The sequence below is a fragment of the Manis javanica genome, chromosome 6, assembly GCF_040802235.1.
Source record: "Manis javanica isolate MJ-LG chromosome 6, MJ_LKY, whole genome shotgun sequence".
In the NCBI taxonomy this organism is placed as follows: Eukaryota; Metazoa; Chordata; class Mammalia; order Pholidota; family Manidae; genus Manis; species Manis javanica.
In genome coordinates this window covers 149,090,275-149,102,691 of record NC_133161.1, presented here as the reverse complement: position 1 = coordinate 149,102,691, position 12,417 = coordinate 149,090,275, and the positions used below count along the sequence as shown (strand labels likewise).

Sequence of the window (12,417 nt, the reverse complement as noted above, 5' to 3'; positions counted from 1 at the left end):
ATGGCTGCTAAGTGGGTAAGAATGGACAGTTGTGGCTGATGCTATGGCGAAGGAGGCTCTTGAGCATGAGACACATCAAAGCCGGAATCCCAGATGCCACCCGGCTCCCGTTTCTAGCACTGCTGGCACGTCACTCAGCCCCTGCCTGCCAGGTGATGGTGTCCGTTGTCTGTAGGGCAGGCAGCCAATGTGGAGGCCTGTAAGGTCCACTTCCTGTCCCCTTCTGCTTCTCGGTCTTCCCACCTCTCCATTCATTCCTCCGTAGGAGAGCCATTAAGGAAGCTATTCCGTTTTGCCCTCTGCCAGTCTGCTCTTCCTTTTCACACACCAGTTGTTTTCAGTTCCTTAGAGGGTGTGGTTTTTACCTTCCTGGTTGTCCCGTGCAAGAGTCCAGCGGTTCACAAGTGCTATCGTGAAATTTCACAGCCCCTTGTGGCTGACACAGGCCTCCCTTGACCTGGGCATCCATGCGTCACAGTTCCATGAGCCCACCAGCAGTTTCTTCATATTGAGCTTGTAGTCAACTATAGTGCTCAGGTCTTTTTTACATGAACTGCATTTAAGCCTCATAGCCCCAATCCTACTCATATGTAATCAGTTGCTTCACCCACAGTGCAGAATTTTAGATTCATTTCTGCTAAAAATTGTGTTTTCTTTGTTGCAACCCAGTGTTTCTCAGTCGGGTTGCTCAGACAATCTGGGAAGACTCTTCCCTCATTGGGGTTTTCCTGTGCAATGCCAGATATTAATGCCACTGGTCCCCTTTCCTTAAATGCCAGTAGCCACCTCCAGTCATTGGGATTACCAAAAATGCCACAGACACAAACAGCCCCTGGCTGGCTGGAAAGCCATCTCGGTCCATCTTTCTGACCAGTCAGGCCTGGCTCCCATCAGAACTCTCCCAGAGGCCTGTCAGCCCACACGCACCCCTCTGTCTGTTCCGTGCGCTCACAGTCCTGAGGCTCGGCTGTGAGGGGCGACCCTAGCCCTGGACACAAGGCCCAAGGGCAGGTCAGCTCAGTGCCTTCCCGTGAAGCAGTTGTCCAGCATCTGTGTTACTGTTGCTTCCAAGCTTGTACGAACTCTTACTGGAAATATCTTTGTCCACATCGCTGATGGAATGTCGAGTGGAAAAGGCCGAGCACAAAGCACGTGGAGGCTGCCAGGCGTCCCCCCGGGCGACCAGCTCAGAAGGTGGGGCATCCAGTGCCATGCTGGTGCTCATAATTTTCATGCAAGGTTCAGTGTTGCTTCAGGGAAGCTGGTTACAACATAAGCTCATTAAAGCAACATCTTCCGCTTCACTGTTTAGTTGAGTCTAATATTCAAGAGAACATGGGACAAAAGGCTTCCAGCCATAGATGGGCAGTGACTTTCTACTGGAATACTGAAGCTGTTCATTTCAAATAGAAGAAGGAGAAAAACTAGCAAAAGCCAGGACCGTGAGGCTGAATGTCAACCCTTCCTTCGATCGTGTCTCTAGTGTTCTCCAGCCACACCTTCGAGACTGACTGGTGTCAGTCTGCTAAGCTTCAGTCCGTTGAGTTGGTTTTGCACAGCTGATGGTAGCCAGGCCTAGTTTGGGTCATCAGGACCGTTATGGAAGAGCATCTGTCCCGAAAGCTAATCCATCTCTTGATGGTCACTATTATGCCGACAAACAAAACTAAGCATATTTGAACATCACAGTGGGTCAGCGTGATTGATGTGTATGCGGGTCACTGGGAAAGTGCAGGTACAAAGGAAGTCTGCGCACCAGCATCACTTCATGACCCCTCCCCGTAGACTCACGTTAGATGAGTGGCGCTGAATTCCAGGTGCTGTTTGCACGCTGAGTGAGACCTCCAGGGGATGATTTGCATAATCTATCCCTAGCAGAACAAATCCGTTGTGTGCTTATTTGAACCATTTATTTGAAATGACTGGCAAGGAAAGGCATGTGAAGCTTCATGGTAAGAAGAGGAGGGGGTGAAGGGTTGAGATCAGAAGAGAGAGACAGGAAAAATAAAAAGCCTTTCAGGAGCCTTAAATCTTGAGCTGACAGAGCATCCCACAAGAAAAAGAGACCTTTTGAAATTCTGAATTCACTGAAAACTGGGGCTTCTTATCACCAGGAAGAGTTCTCATTCAATACAAAACTGGTGCCACTTTTAAACATTTCAAAAGGTGCCTGCAGTAGGTCTGGCTTATCCAGGGTGCGGACTCATTCGTGACAGGGAACCCTTTAGGATGAGTGTAGGAATGCGTCACTGTGGTTTATATACATACTCCTGGAGACTGTGTGTAAGACAAAACGTGTGCCTATTAAAAGATCCTGGAACTAACAGTTTTTGCAGAATTACTAATCATACTCAAATTAATTTTATGTGTATATATTTGCATACCAGATTGTCTTAAAATGAGCTACACTGCCACCAAATTATCAAGGCCAAAGCACATCCTCATTACACGGGGCACACAGACAGTAGGCCAGCCTACTGGAATTAATTGTGTCACTAGCAACTACTTCTAAAAGCCACAGAGCTGTAGTGATTTAGGAGAGACACAAGAAGAATCAGATTTGAAAAACAACTCAAATGATATAACCACTGAAATATCCTGCTTCGTGTGCCCTGGTATGTGACAGACAGACACCTTTCCGAGTGACGTGGCCTTGGCAGGCACATTCGCCATGCTGTGCGTGATTTCCTGTTCTCACCTTCATTCCAGCCTCATGTGCCGTAATCCAACATTCTCATCCTCATCTCCCACCAAAGCTCCTCCACTGAGTGGGCTCTTACTCCATGCTGCCTGCCCCGTCTGCACTCCCTGGACCGCACTGCCCTGCCGCTGGCACCTGTCCTGTCCTTTCTCCATGTTGTATATCGGGCAGTCAGGCAGATAGGCCCCTTGACAAAAAGAACAATGCAGGGGCGATGCTGTTGACTCCCAACATGAAAACAGAAGAACTGAGCAGAGTAGATTCCCAAGGGTCAGATTAATTTCTTTGTAAATCGAGAGGTGGGTAGGGAAATGCCCAAACTCCTGTGTCCTGCGTTGGCTCACTCCGTGAAGATGGGGCACACTTAAGCCTGGTGCCGTTTGGGCATTCCTCTTGCTGTAAGAACCAAGTCGAGCTCCCCCTCATCACTTTGGTACCCCAAAGCTTCCTGACTGATAATCTTGGGGACTCCACACTTCCCATTCCTAATGGACCGCTCTGCTCCTTTCTTTTTCCTCTGTTTTAGATAAAAATTGGGTTTTTAATGGATGTATGCAAAGAGTTATAAAACGCATGAGTACAAAGTGATGCTAGTATATTTGTGATAAGATGTCTAATGAAACCCCAAGGAGGAAACCTCTTCTCTAATTGTCTAGAGTGCGTGGTTAGAACTAGTCAGTCACCACCAAATATTACAAGGAATGTTCTAGATGTTTTAGACAAGGAGCAGTCTGACATGTCTGCCGGCACCCATATAAATATACCTCTACCAAGATTAGGAAGGTCTTTTCCTTTGATCATACATCTTGATGTGCATAAGGGGGGGGAAAGCTAAACATAAGCTAAACGCTAAACTAAATTGGGTGAGAAACAGACGTTTGGAAGTGGGCCTCGGAAAACGTTCTGAATCTAGAGCAGCTGCATGTGCTCGGGGTGCGGCGGGCACGCCGGGAGTCTCACCACTCTCTTGTTGTGTTTTCTGTCTTGTCCTCTCCAGGCCTCGTGGACTCGACCAGAGAAGCAAGAGGTATAGCTTACCCGCCTCCTAGCCAGCCTTTAGTTTCGACAGCATTGCAGTCTGACTCACCGCTGCAGTTTGATGACCAGGCGTGCTAATCTGCTTAGTCATTTAGTTAAAGACTGAGTCGGTAGTGGTAGACGTTACTTAGCAGCAGGGTGAGCGAGCAGGCCGTGTTGGGAGTGGACGGGTGCATCCTTCCTATTTCCTAAAACCAGACCTTGCTCTCTTGCTGATGCTGGTAAAATCACATCCAGGTGATTAGACCAATAGAAATAAATCCTGCCAATTCCCAGGCCAGGTGTTTTAAAATGATGACATTTTTTGACTCTCACCTGGTCGATGTGGTTTGGATCATAAAGTCACAGAGTCGTGGTCTAAAAACCCACCCAGTGCCTTCCTTTCCAGCTCAACTCATCTTGTTGCTTGCTCATTTTATCATGGTTGATCTTGGGAAATCATCACATCACATTTCATCTCAAAGCAATGCAAATGGCATCTCTTGCTGGTTTTCCCAAATTGCTGAACACATCTGTGTCACCTTCAGAGAGCTTAGAAATTGGAATGATTTGGCACAAACAGTGTCACGTTTTTTAAAGGTCGGTAGCATTTAGCCTTTGAAATTTCTCTGACTGCTGGCTTCAGTTTGGGTAACGTGGAGTTGGTCTGAAAACTGAAGCTAAATATTCATCTTTAGAGTTTAACTGTTAAACCCTCAAGCCCCCACTTATCATCAGACTATCGCATTTTACCTGCAGTACATGGTTAAGTGGAAGATAGAAAAATCATTTTTAGGTGAGGTTCAAAGATCCAATCTAGAAATACTTTTTTTTTAAAAAAATAGCTTTTATCTCTTCTCCAGATGGAACTTTGATACTGTAATACCCTGAACATAGACTATGGCAATCCTGTAGACTGTACGTTAATTAGGTATATCGACCCTTTAGTCTTTCGGAAGTGATAATTACTCAGAACACGTAACTCATGTGGATATAAATATTTCATGCTGCTTAATATCTGGAAGTCGACTGCCTGTCCCCAAGCACTGATCTTAGTTTCTGCACATGAACACACTGTGTGGGTATCTCTAGCTCATGGTAAGGCCCCCATGAATCATGCCTTCCTCCATGTCACAGCGACAGGAGCTGGGTGCCCATCCTTGTGGAAATGCTGCCTCTCATCACTTAGTGCCACACAGGATGGATGTTCCATTGCCCTGAAGTCACGGGCCCACTGGGCTTGGGGAGGGGCAAGGAGGGGCTAATTATCAGCCACTCCTGGGCAGCCGTGGATCACATTCTGCCTGTCCATCGTCCCCATGCCATTCTGACTTAGACCTGGCCAGAGGAGCAGGGGAGATTTATCATGAGCATTAGGGAGATATGCAGAGAATTCTTACTATAAGTGGAAGTAATAGGTTTACCCCAGTAAAGCAGACGCCTCACCCAATTTCCAGAAGTGTCCTTATTTGAGTATCTGACTCTGGACATAATCGCCTTCCGAGTGAGCACCACCCTGGGGCCCAGAAGTTGCGTCCCTTCTGCTTGTCTCATTCAGAGGTGGACACAAAGGAAGGGCTGGGTCATGGCTAGTTGCACGCTGCAATCTTGAAAAAGCTCCAGCCTTTCTCCCTGGGAGAAGGGCCCCAGGGTGTTCTGATGAGAGGAGTGTGACCCCTGCCCTTCGTGCGTCTTCTTGCCCACGGTGGTCTTCCCGTTCTTGCTGGAGCCCACCTGCCTCCTCTGTGTGGCTGGGCCATCAGTGTCCTTCGTGGCCAGGAGGACTTGTAGGGGCGCTTCCCGCCTCTGCCCTGGTGCCCGAGTAAAACATCTCGGAGGGAGACGGCCTGTCCACGCCCTCCCCGGGAGAGACCGGGGCCCCTGGTAGGTCTTCCCGCCGTCAGGCCCACTGCAGACCAGTAAATCAAGGGTTCTCTGAGGAGGGCTGCCTACCGGTCTGTTGACCTCATCAAGTGGGAAAAATTTCCACATAGAGAAACTTAAGAAAGAGACTAGGAAGAAGAAGGAAAGTGTGCCATCTGTCAGCCACCCCCCAAGCCTCTCTGCAGCCATCTTCTAGATGGTTCTGCGTGAAGACTGCCTCTTGTCTGTGACGTTCCTGCTCTTGCCTACACGGTGAGCATCTCTCCCATCACAGACATGCTCTACTGGTCCTGAAGATGCCAGTCAGTTTTCAGCGTGTGCGTGGTGGCCCCAGGACGCGTCCTGGCTGTGTGACGATGACTCGCAGTTCAGTCGCTGTCCGCGGAATCTGTGTCTCTCCATGATGACTGGAAAGGCCAGGTGGACCTCGAGTCCCTTCTGCCTCTGTCCTGCTGGATGTGGGGGTGCGGGTGATGAGCAGGCGAGGTCAGCCCTTTAGAGACCACTAGTTCAGACAGAAGGATAAAGGTCTTGTGGCGGGAAAGTCACCACAGGGGTGTACCAGCCAACAGCCGCCAGCCCACAAAAGGGGTCCCAGACCCAGTGTCTTCAATGAACTGGATGTCCCGGCTTCAGGGCCGAGTGCCCCACACCTGCCTGATGCCATCCCTCATTGACGTGGCGGCCTCCCATCCAGCCTGCCTCACGGCTGTTCAGGTCAGATGGGCACCGAGAGCCACAGGCACCTGGGCACCCCTCAGGAGCAGGGGACACACACAGCAGTAGGCGGTGAGCATTCAGGCCTGTTCTCGCTTCCAGACGTGCAGTGGGATGAGGCTTGAATGGCCACGGTGGTGGTAAAGGGACCTCAGTGGTCTGTCCACGAGTCAGCTCCACACAGCCAGCGGGCCTTGCTTCGGAGCTTCCGGAGCCAGCTGCTGCCAGTCAGGCTGCCAGCCCAGCACCACAAGGACCTGAGGCCAGGCACTCTTTCGTGTTCAGAGGCCCAGCCGCGTGGGATGACAGATGCCCTGTGCAGGCACCCACTGTCCGTCCCTCCAGAGGGTTGCACGCTGGAGAGAAGAGTGTGGCCCAGGCCACGGGGGCAAGTCCCCTTCCTCGGATGACCAGCTTTCCTAACGGTCTGAGCTTGGGCCACATGCCCAGACACCACTTAGTGACCAGGGGGAAGCCCCCAGGGAATATTCCAGGGCCTGTTGCCCAGGGATCATATGCTTGTCCCCTTTCTGACCAATCACTGTAATCCCAGGGACTAAGGGAGCCAGTTACAGTAGCGAAGGCCAGAAAGCGGTGGTGACTCTGGTTTGAAGGGGTGCAGCCTGCCTGGGGCTCTCTGTGCTGCGCCCCCCGCAGAGGGGACCAGTCCTTTCCAGCTCGGCAGCTCCTGAGCCCTGGGTTGTCGGACTTTCTCTTGAATGAGATCATTTTACTCTTGAACTCCCAGAAAGACGAGGCATCTGCAGAAATGTAGGTTTCTTGTCTCATTTCTTACATTTGGCATATTCAGATTTCCCATTGTGTGCATACACCATGGGACTGACTGACGGGCAGGCGGCTGGAGGAGAAGGATGGGGTGTGCAGGTTCCCCAGAATCACGAGGCAAGGCTGTCGTTGGTGGAATGTCCACTGGCCAGGCCCTTGCTTCCATTTTAGACACACCAAAAACGTTGTCGGGGGGACTTTGCTGTCCCTGCCCCAATCCTGGCACATAGTCTAGGCTGCTTGGCGCACGCCAAGCCCCATTTCCCACTCTGGACACACCCAGGTTCCGTGGCGCTCTCTGGAGCCTCCCCCGCCAGCTGGTACCTAAAGTGAGTTAGGCGTTGGCACAGAGAGGACATGAGACCCGTCACAGGCGCGCAAGGGCCTGGTCTGCCAGCTCTCGCCCTGCCCCAGGCTCTGACGCGCTCCTTCCCTCCTGTCAGACTCTGGACGGGCACATGGTGGTGCGGAGCCATGCGCGTGTGTCGTCCCTGACCCTGAAGAGCATCCAGTACACAGACGCCGGAGAATACACCTGCACGGCCAGCAACGCCGTGGGCCAGGACTCCCGGGCCCTGTACCTGGAAGTGCAATGTGAGGGGTGGCTGCTCGTGGGGTCAGGGCCTGCGGTGGGGGCAGGGAGGGGAGGGAGGGGAGGGAGGGACAGGTGTGGGGGGGGCTGTGCAGGGGAGGGGTGGGAGGGGCAGGTTGGGGGAGGGAGAAGGGATGGAGGGTCTGTGCAGGTGGGGGGAGGGAGGGGAGGGACTGTGTAGGTGAGGGGAGGGAGGGGCAGATGGGGGAGGGAGGGGTAGGTGGGGGGATGGAGGGACAGGTGGGGGAAGGGAGGGACTATAGGTGAGGGGAGGGAGGGGCAGGTGGGCGGAGGGAGGGGAGGGAGGGGCAGGTGGGGAGAGAGAAGGGAGGGAGGGGCCATGCAGGTAGGGGGAGAGGGAAATAGCCCGCAGGACCTGACTGTGCCCCGTGAGCCCTACGCAGCCCCTTGTGGCTCCTGACCCTAAGCGTTTCAGAGCCCTGTCCCAGTTAGCTCTGCTGTCCTCAGGCTCGTTACAAGCCTGCGTGTGTGGCAGGCTCCCCACTCGGCTCACACGAACACTGAAACGGCCATACCCCTGCTACACCCAGGCATGGGCTCTGCTTCATGGCTGGGAGGCAGGGCGCGGGGCTCCCCCATGGGTGCACTCTCCTTGACAGGCACTGCCATTCATTGCAGATGCCCCCAAGCTGCAGGGCCCCGTGGCTGTGTACACTTGGGAGGGGAACCAGGTGAACATCACCTGCGAGGTGTTTGCCTACCCCAGTGCCACAATTTCGTGGTTCCGAGACGGTCAGCTGCTGCCAAGCTCCAACTACAGCAACATCAAGATCTACAACACCCAGTCTGCCAGCTCCCTGGAGGTGAGAGGGCGGGGGCACAGACGGGCAGGGTGGAGAAGGCGCAGTGCGAGCGTGGACAGGCCCCTGGAAGCAGCTGCCGCCCTCCCTCTGGCCTCTCTGGCACGTCCTGATCAGTGGGTCTGTTGGCTGCAGGAGAAACCGCTCAGGCCGGCCGCCTGTCTTTCTGAGGCCAGGTCACGGCCGGGAGGCAGGGCACCCTCTCCACCATGAGAAATGGCAGAAAAGCCCTCCTGCCCTTTTTCTCTCTGGTCTAAGATGGGCTGGAGCTAATGAGTCATGACTTACTGGTTCTGTTCTTTACTGATTCAATCCAATGAATGAAGACCCGAGTCACTGGCCACTGCAGGGGGTACTTGTGGCCCAAGGGCTCCTTCTTCCTGCAGGTGACCCCAGACTCCGAGAGTGATTTCGGGAACTATAACTGCACCGCGGTGAACCGCGTTGGGCAGGAGTCTCTGGAATTCATCCTCGTCCAAGCAGGTGAGTGCCCCTGCGGCCGGCTCTGTGCCCTTCGGTGATGCCGAGAGAGCACAGGGAGGTAGGGCCAGGAAGCAGGGCCCAGGGAGGCCCAAGGGTATGGGCACAGGGCGCGTCAGGACAGAATCATGCGGTGAGGAGGGCTGGGAGGGCAGGAGGGGGGAGAAGCGTTCCCTGGAGTGAGAGGAAACGCGAGACATGTTCCACGATTGAGGGCCATGTCTGAGGCTGGGCTCACCTGGGTCTCCATATGTGTCCCCCCAACAGACACCCCATCCTCACCGTCCATCGACCAGGTGGAGCCCTACTCGAGCACAGCACAGGTGCAGTTTGATGAACCCGAGGCCACAGGCGGGGTGCCCATCCTCAAGTACAAGGCTGAGTGGAGAGCAGCGGGCGAGGAGGGGTGGCACTTCCGGTGGTTCGATGCCAAAGAAGGTGAGTTGGGAAGAGTCACCATTGCCATGATAGTGGTGAGTCGCTCGCCGCAGGGCATGCACTCAGCCCTGTTCACGCACCCTGGCAGCATGCTGGGCAGGGTACCACAGCCTGCTCGCCAGGAGCCACCCCTGCTGTCCGTGCGAGTGTCCGCACTGCTGCACCTGCACAGTCACCCTCGTGTCAGGGCATCATCACGTCTCACGGAGAGCCAGCGGCCTTCCTCCCCCTGGGGCGCCAGAGCCTGGTCCCACGCCCCAGGACGGATGGGGCCGTCTAAGCCAGCAGGAGGTGTGCTGGGGGTCTGAGGCCCGGCCGCCCTGACCCTGCGGGTGCGGGCCAAGGCGCTCTGCTGTCACGGTCCAGTCCTGCTTGGTACAGGAAGGAGCTGCCCTGCGGCTATTCTAAGAACCAAGTAATAGAGGGGCAGCCCTGCCAGGCTGCTGTTAACTCAGGCCTGGGGTGTGTTTCCACACTGAAGGTGTGCAGTGTGGTCATTGCGTGACTACAGTTTGAAGATTCTGAGCCCAGTGCATGTTGCCCTGAGCACTGAGAGTGTGTGTGTCTGATTCCCCCTTTGAGTCTAATCAGAGTAACCCAGTCCAGTGTGCTTCGCTTCTGTAGACCGTTTTAGTTCTGGTCTGGTATGTGGTAAACGCTGGATCGAGAGTGGCTAGAACACGGTATCATAGGCACTCAGACACCTTCCAACCCAGTTAACTGAGAGTTCCTTCCACCAGAAAGCTTTCCTCATTCCTTCTGCTTTGGGGGGTTCCAGGGGGTTTCTGCACAGTCAGGATTAGGTCTGGAGCAAAACAATCCCTTTACCTTCCTAACTTCCCGCTGAAACCTCACACCCAGTTCGTGGCAGGCTGATCCCATGTTACAATCTGTCCAACAGGGTTTTGGGGTCTTTTTTAACATAAATTCATTACTTTTTAATTTGGTAAAATATATATAAGATAAAATGTATTGTTTTAACCATTTTGAAGTGCACAGGTCAGTGGCATGAAGTGCATTCACGTTACAGTGCAGCCATCCCTGCCACCCATCTCCAGAGCTTTTTCATTATCCTAAGCCCAGTACCCATTAAAGAGTCAACCCCAATTCCCGCCTCCCCAGCCCTGGTCACCTCCATTCCCCTTTCTGTCCCTGTGTAGCTGACTATTTTTAAGTCCTTTACTTAAGTGGGAACACACAGTGTTTGTCCTTCTGTGACCAGCTCATTTCACTGGTGTAAAGTCCTCAAGCTCCGTCCACAGGCAGCTGCCCGAACCTTACTCCATGTTAAAGCTGAGTGACGCTCCATTGTACATATAGGCCACATTTCTCTTATCCATTCATGCACCGATGGACGCTTGGGTTCCCACCTCTTGGCCATTGTGAGCAATGTGGGTGTGTGAATACCGGTTTCAGTTCTTTTGTGTGAATCGGAACTTCGCCCAGCAGTGGAGTGGCGGGATCAAATGGCAGTTCTGTTTGATTTTCCGAGCCCTGCCCGCACTTTCCCACAGTGGCCACACCGTGTCACCAATAGAGCTTCATCCTGTGTGACCCCACGTTCTCCCTGCAGCCAGCATGGAGGGCATCGTCACCATCGCGGGCCTGAAGCCCGAGACGACGTATGCCGTACGACTGGCCGCCCTCAACGGCAAGGGCCTGGGAGAGATCAGCGCCGCCTCCGAGTTCAGGACGCAGCCAGTCCGTGAGTACACGGCCGCCCCACCTCTTCCCTGCCCGCCCGCTGCTCCGGGGGCCCCAGGCTGGCCTGGTCCTTCATCCAGATGACAGTCTCTGTCTTACGAGTCCCCTCCCAGTTCTCTGGGCCTCGGTGACGGCTGGCACCCATCCCTTTATCCTCTTCCCCAAAGGACCTAGTGACACTGTAATGGCAGCCGGCCCAGCTCTTCCGACTAACAGCCAGGGGGGAGGACCACCGACATGCTGCTAAAGGGGCCGGGGAGAGACACAGCGGTGTGTGGTGGGGGGACGTGGGGACCGCCTTTGGGACGCAGCTCGCTGAAGGCTCTGGGTGCCCCGTGGCTTGGAGTAGGAGGGTGGAAAGGCAGTGGCAGCTCGCATAATTAGGTGTGGTTTTTTGATGCAGCAGAGATAGTAGGTTACAGGAAAACGGAGACTGTTACAGGACACGTGAGCAGGGGCGAAACTCCGCAGCACGAAGGGGAAAGGGCCTTCGGGGAGGCATCTGGCCCCCCACCTCCCCTCCCTCTGCACCCTAGGGGCGCACGTCAGGGTCTGCCTCCCTCGGGGCCTCCTCCGTGAGCTCCTCCAGGATTCCATCTCTGGCCGCCCCCACCAGCCCCTATCCCCTTACACCGTGCCCGCTGTGTCTCCCCTCCCACCCCATAAGCGGCCAGGCTCGGGTGGCCTGCTCTCGCCAGCACCTCTCCTCAGCCCCGGGGCTGCCCGGGGGACCATGTGTGCGCCTGGCAGAGCCGGGCTCCTCAGTGGTCACGCCGCTCCCCGGCCCTCCCATTCCTGGAATTCTAAAGCTCACCCCGGCTCTGCCTCCTGCGCTTTGGAGGCAGGGGCCGGTCAGGCACTCCCCTCACCTCTCCCTGAACTGGAAGGCCCATCTCAGTCTCCTTCTACAGAAATCACTTCTTTCTGGATTTGACGTCATTTGATAATTTAAGTTTCCAACTCCATGTGCTCTCCGGATCCTATTCATTTCTTTACATCTTGTTTTTTTCTCCGTGGGTCTGTCTCTTGCCCTTTCTTTTCGTCCGTTCCATCCGTGGGAAATGCAGATAGCCCTCCTCCACGTAAGTGCCTCCTCACACCCGCCACCTGTTTCTATAGTGTTAACACCTGCTAGTCCTAGTTCTTAATTTAGTTCGGCCCTTTTTGCCCCCTAGAGGCTGCAGTAGATGAGACCGTCGGGGCCTAACCACACTGACCATAGCCTAGCTGTGCACCTGTTAACATCCCTAGGATACTCCAAGAGGCTAACCCTTGTC

General features: G+C 54.2%; 1 protein-coding gene across 31 annotated transcripts in view; it reads left to right on the top strand.

The window, feature by feature from the left end:
- Positions 1-12,417, top strand: part of NCAM1 (neural cell adhesion molecule 1) — a 265,834-nt gene that overhangs the window by 217,691 nt on the left and 35,726 nt on the right. For 14 of the 31 annotated variants that reach the window (XM_073239794.1, XM_073239782.1, XM_073239780.1 and 11 more), the window contains exons 9-15: positions 3,699-3,728; positions 7,549-7,699; positions 8,337-8,521; positions 8,905-9,001; positions 9,266-9,436; positions 11,010-11,141; positions 12,208-12,222. In XM_073239794.1, coding sequence (XP_073095895.1) covers positions 3,699-3,728; positions 7,549-7,699; positions 8,337-8,521; positions 8,905-9,001; positions 9,266-9,436; positions 11,010-11,141; positions 12,208-12,222 — 781 coding nt within the window. The remainder of the gene's footprint in view (positions 1-3,698; positions 3,729-7,548; positions 7,700-8,336; positions 8,522-8,904; positions 9,002-9,265; positions 9,437-11,009; positions 11,142-12,207; positions 12,223-12,417) is intronic. The other 17 variants (XM_073239797.1, XM_073239785.1, XM_073239793.1 and 14 more) reach the window with 3 other exon arrangements.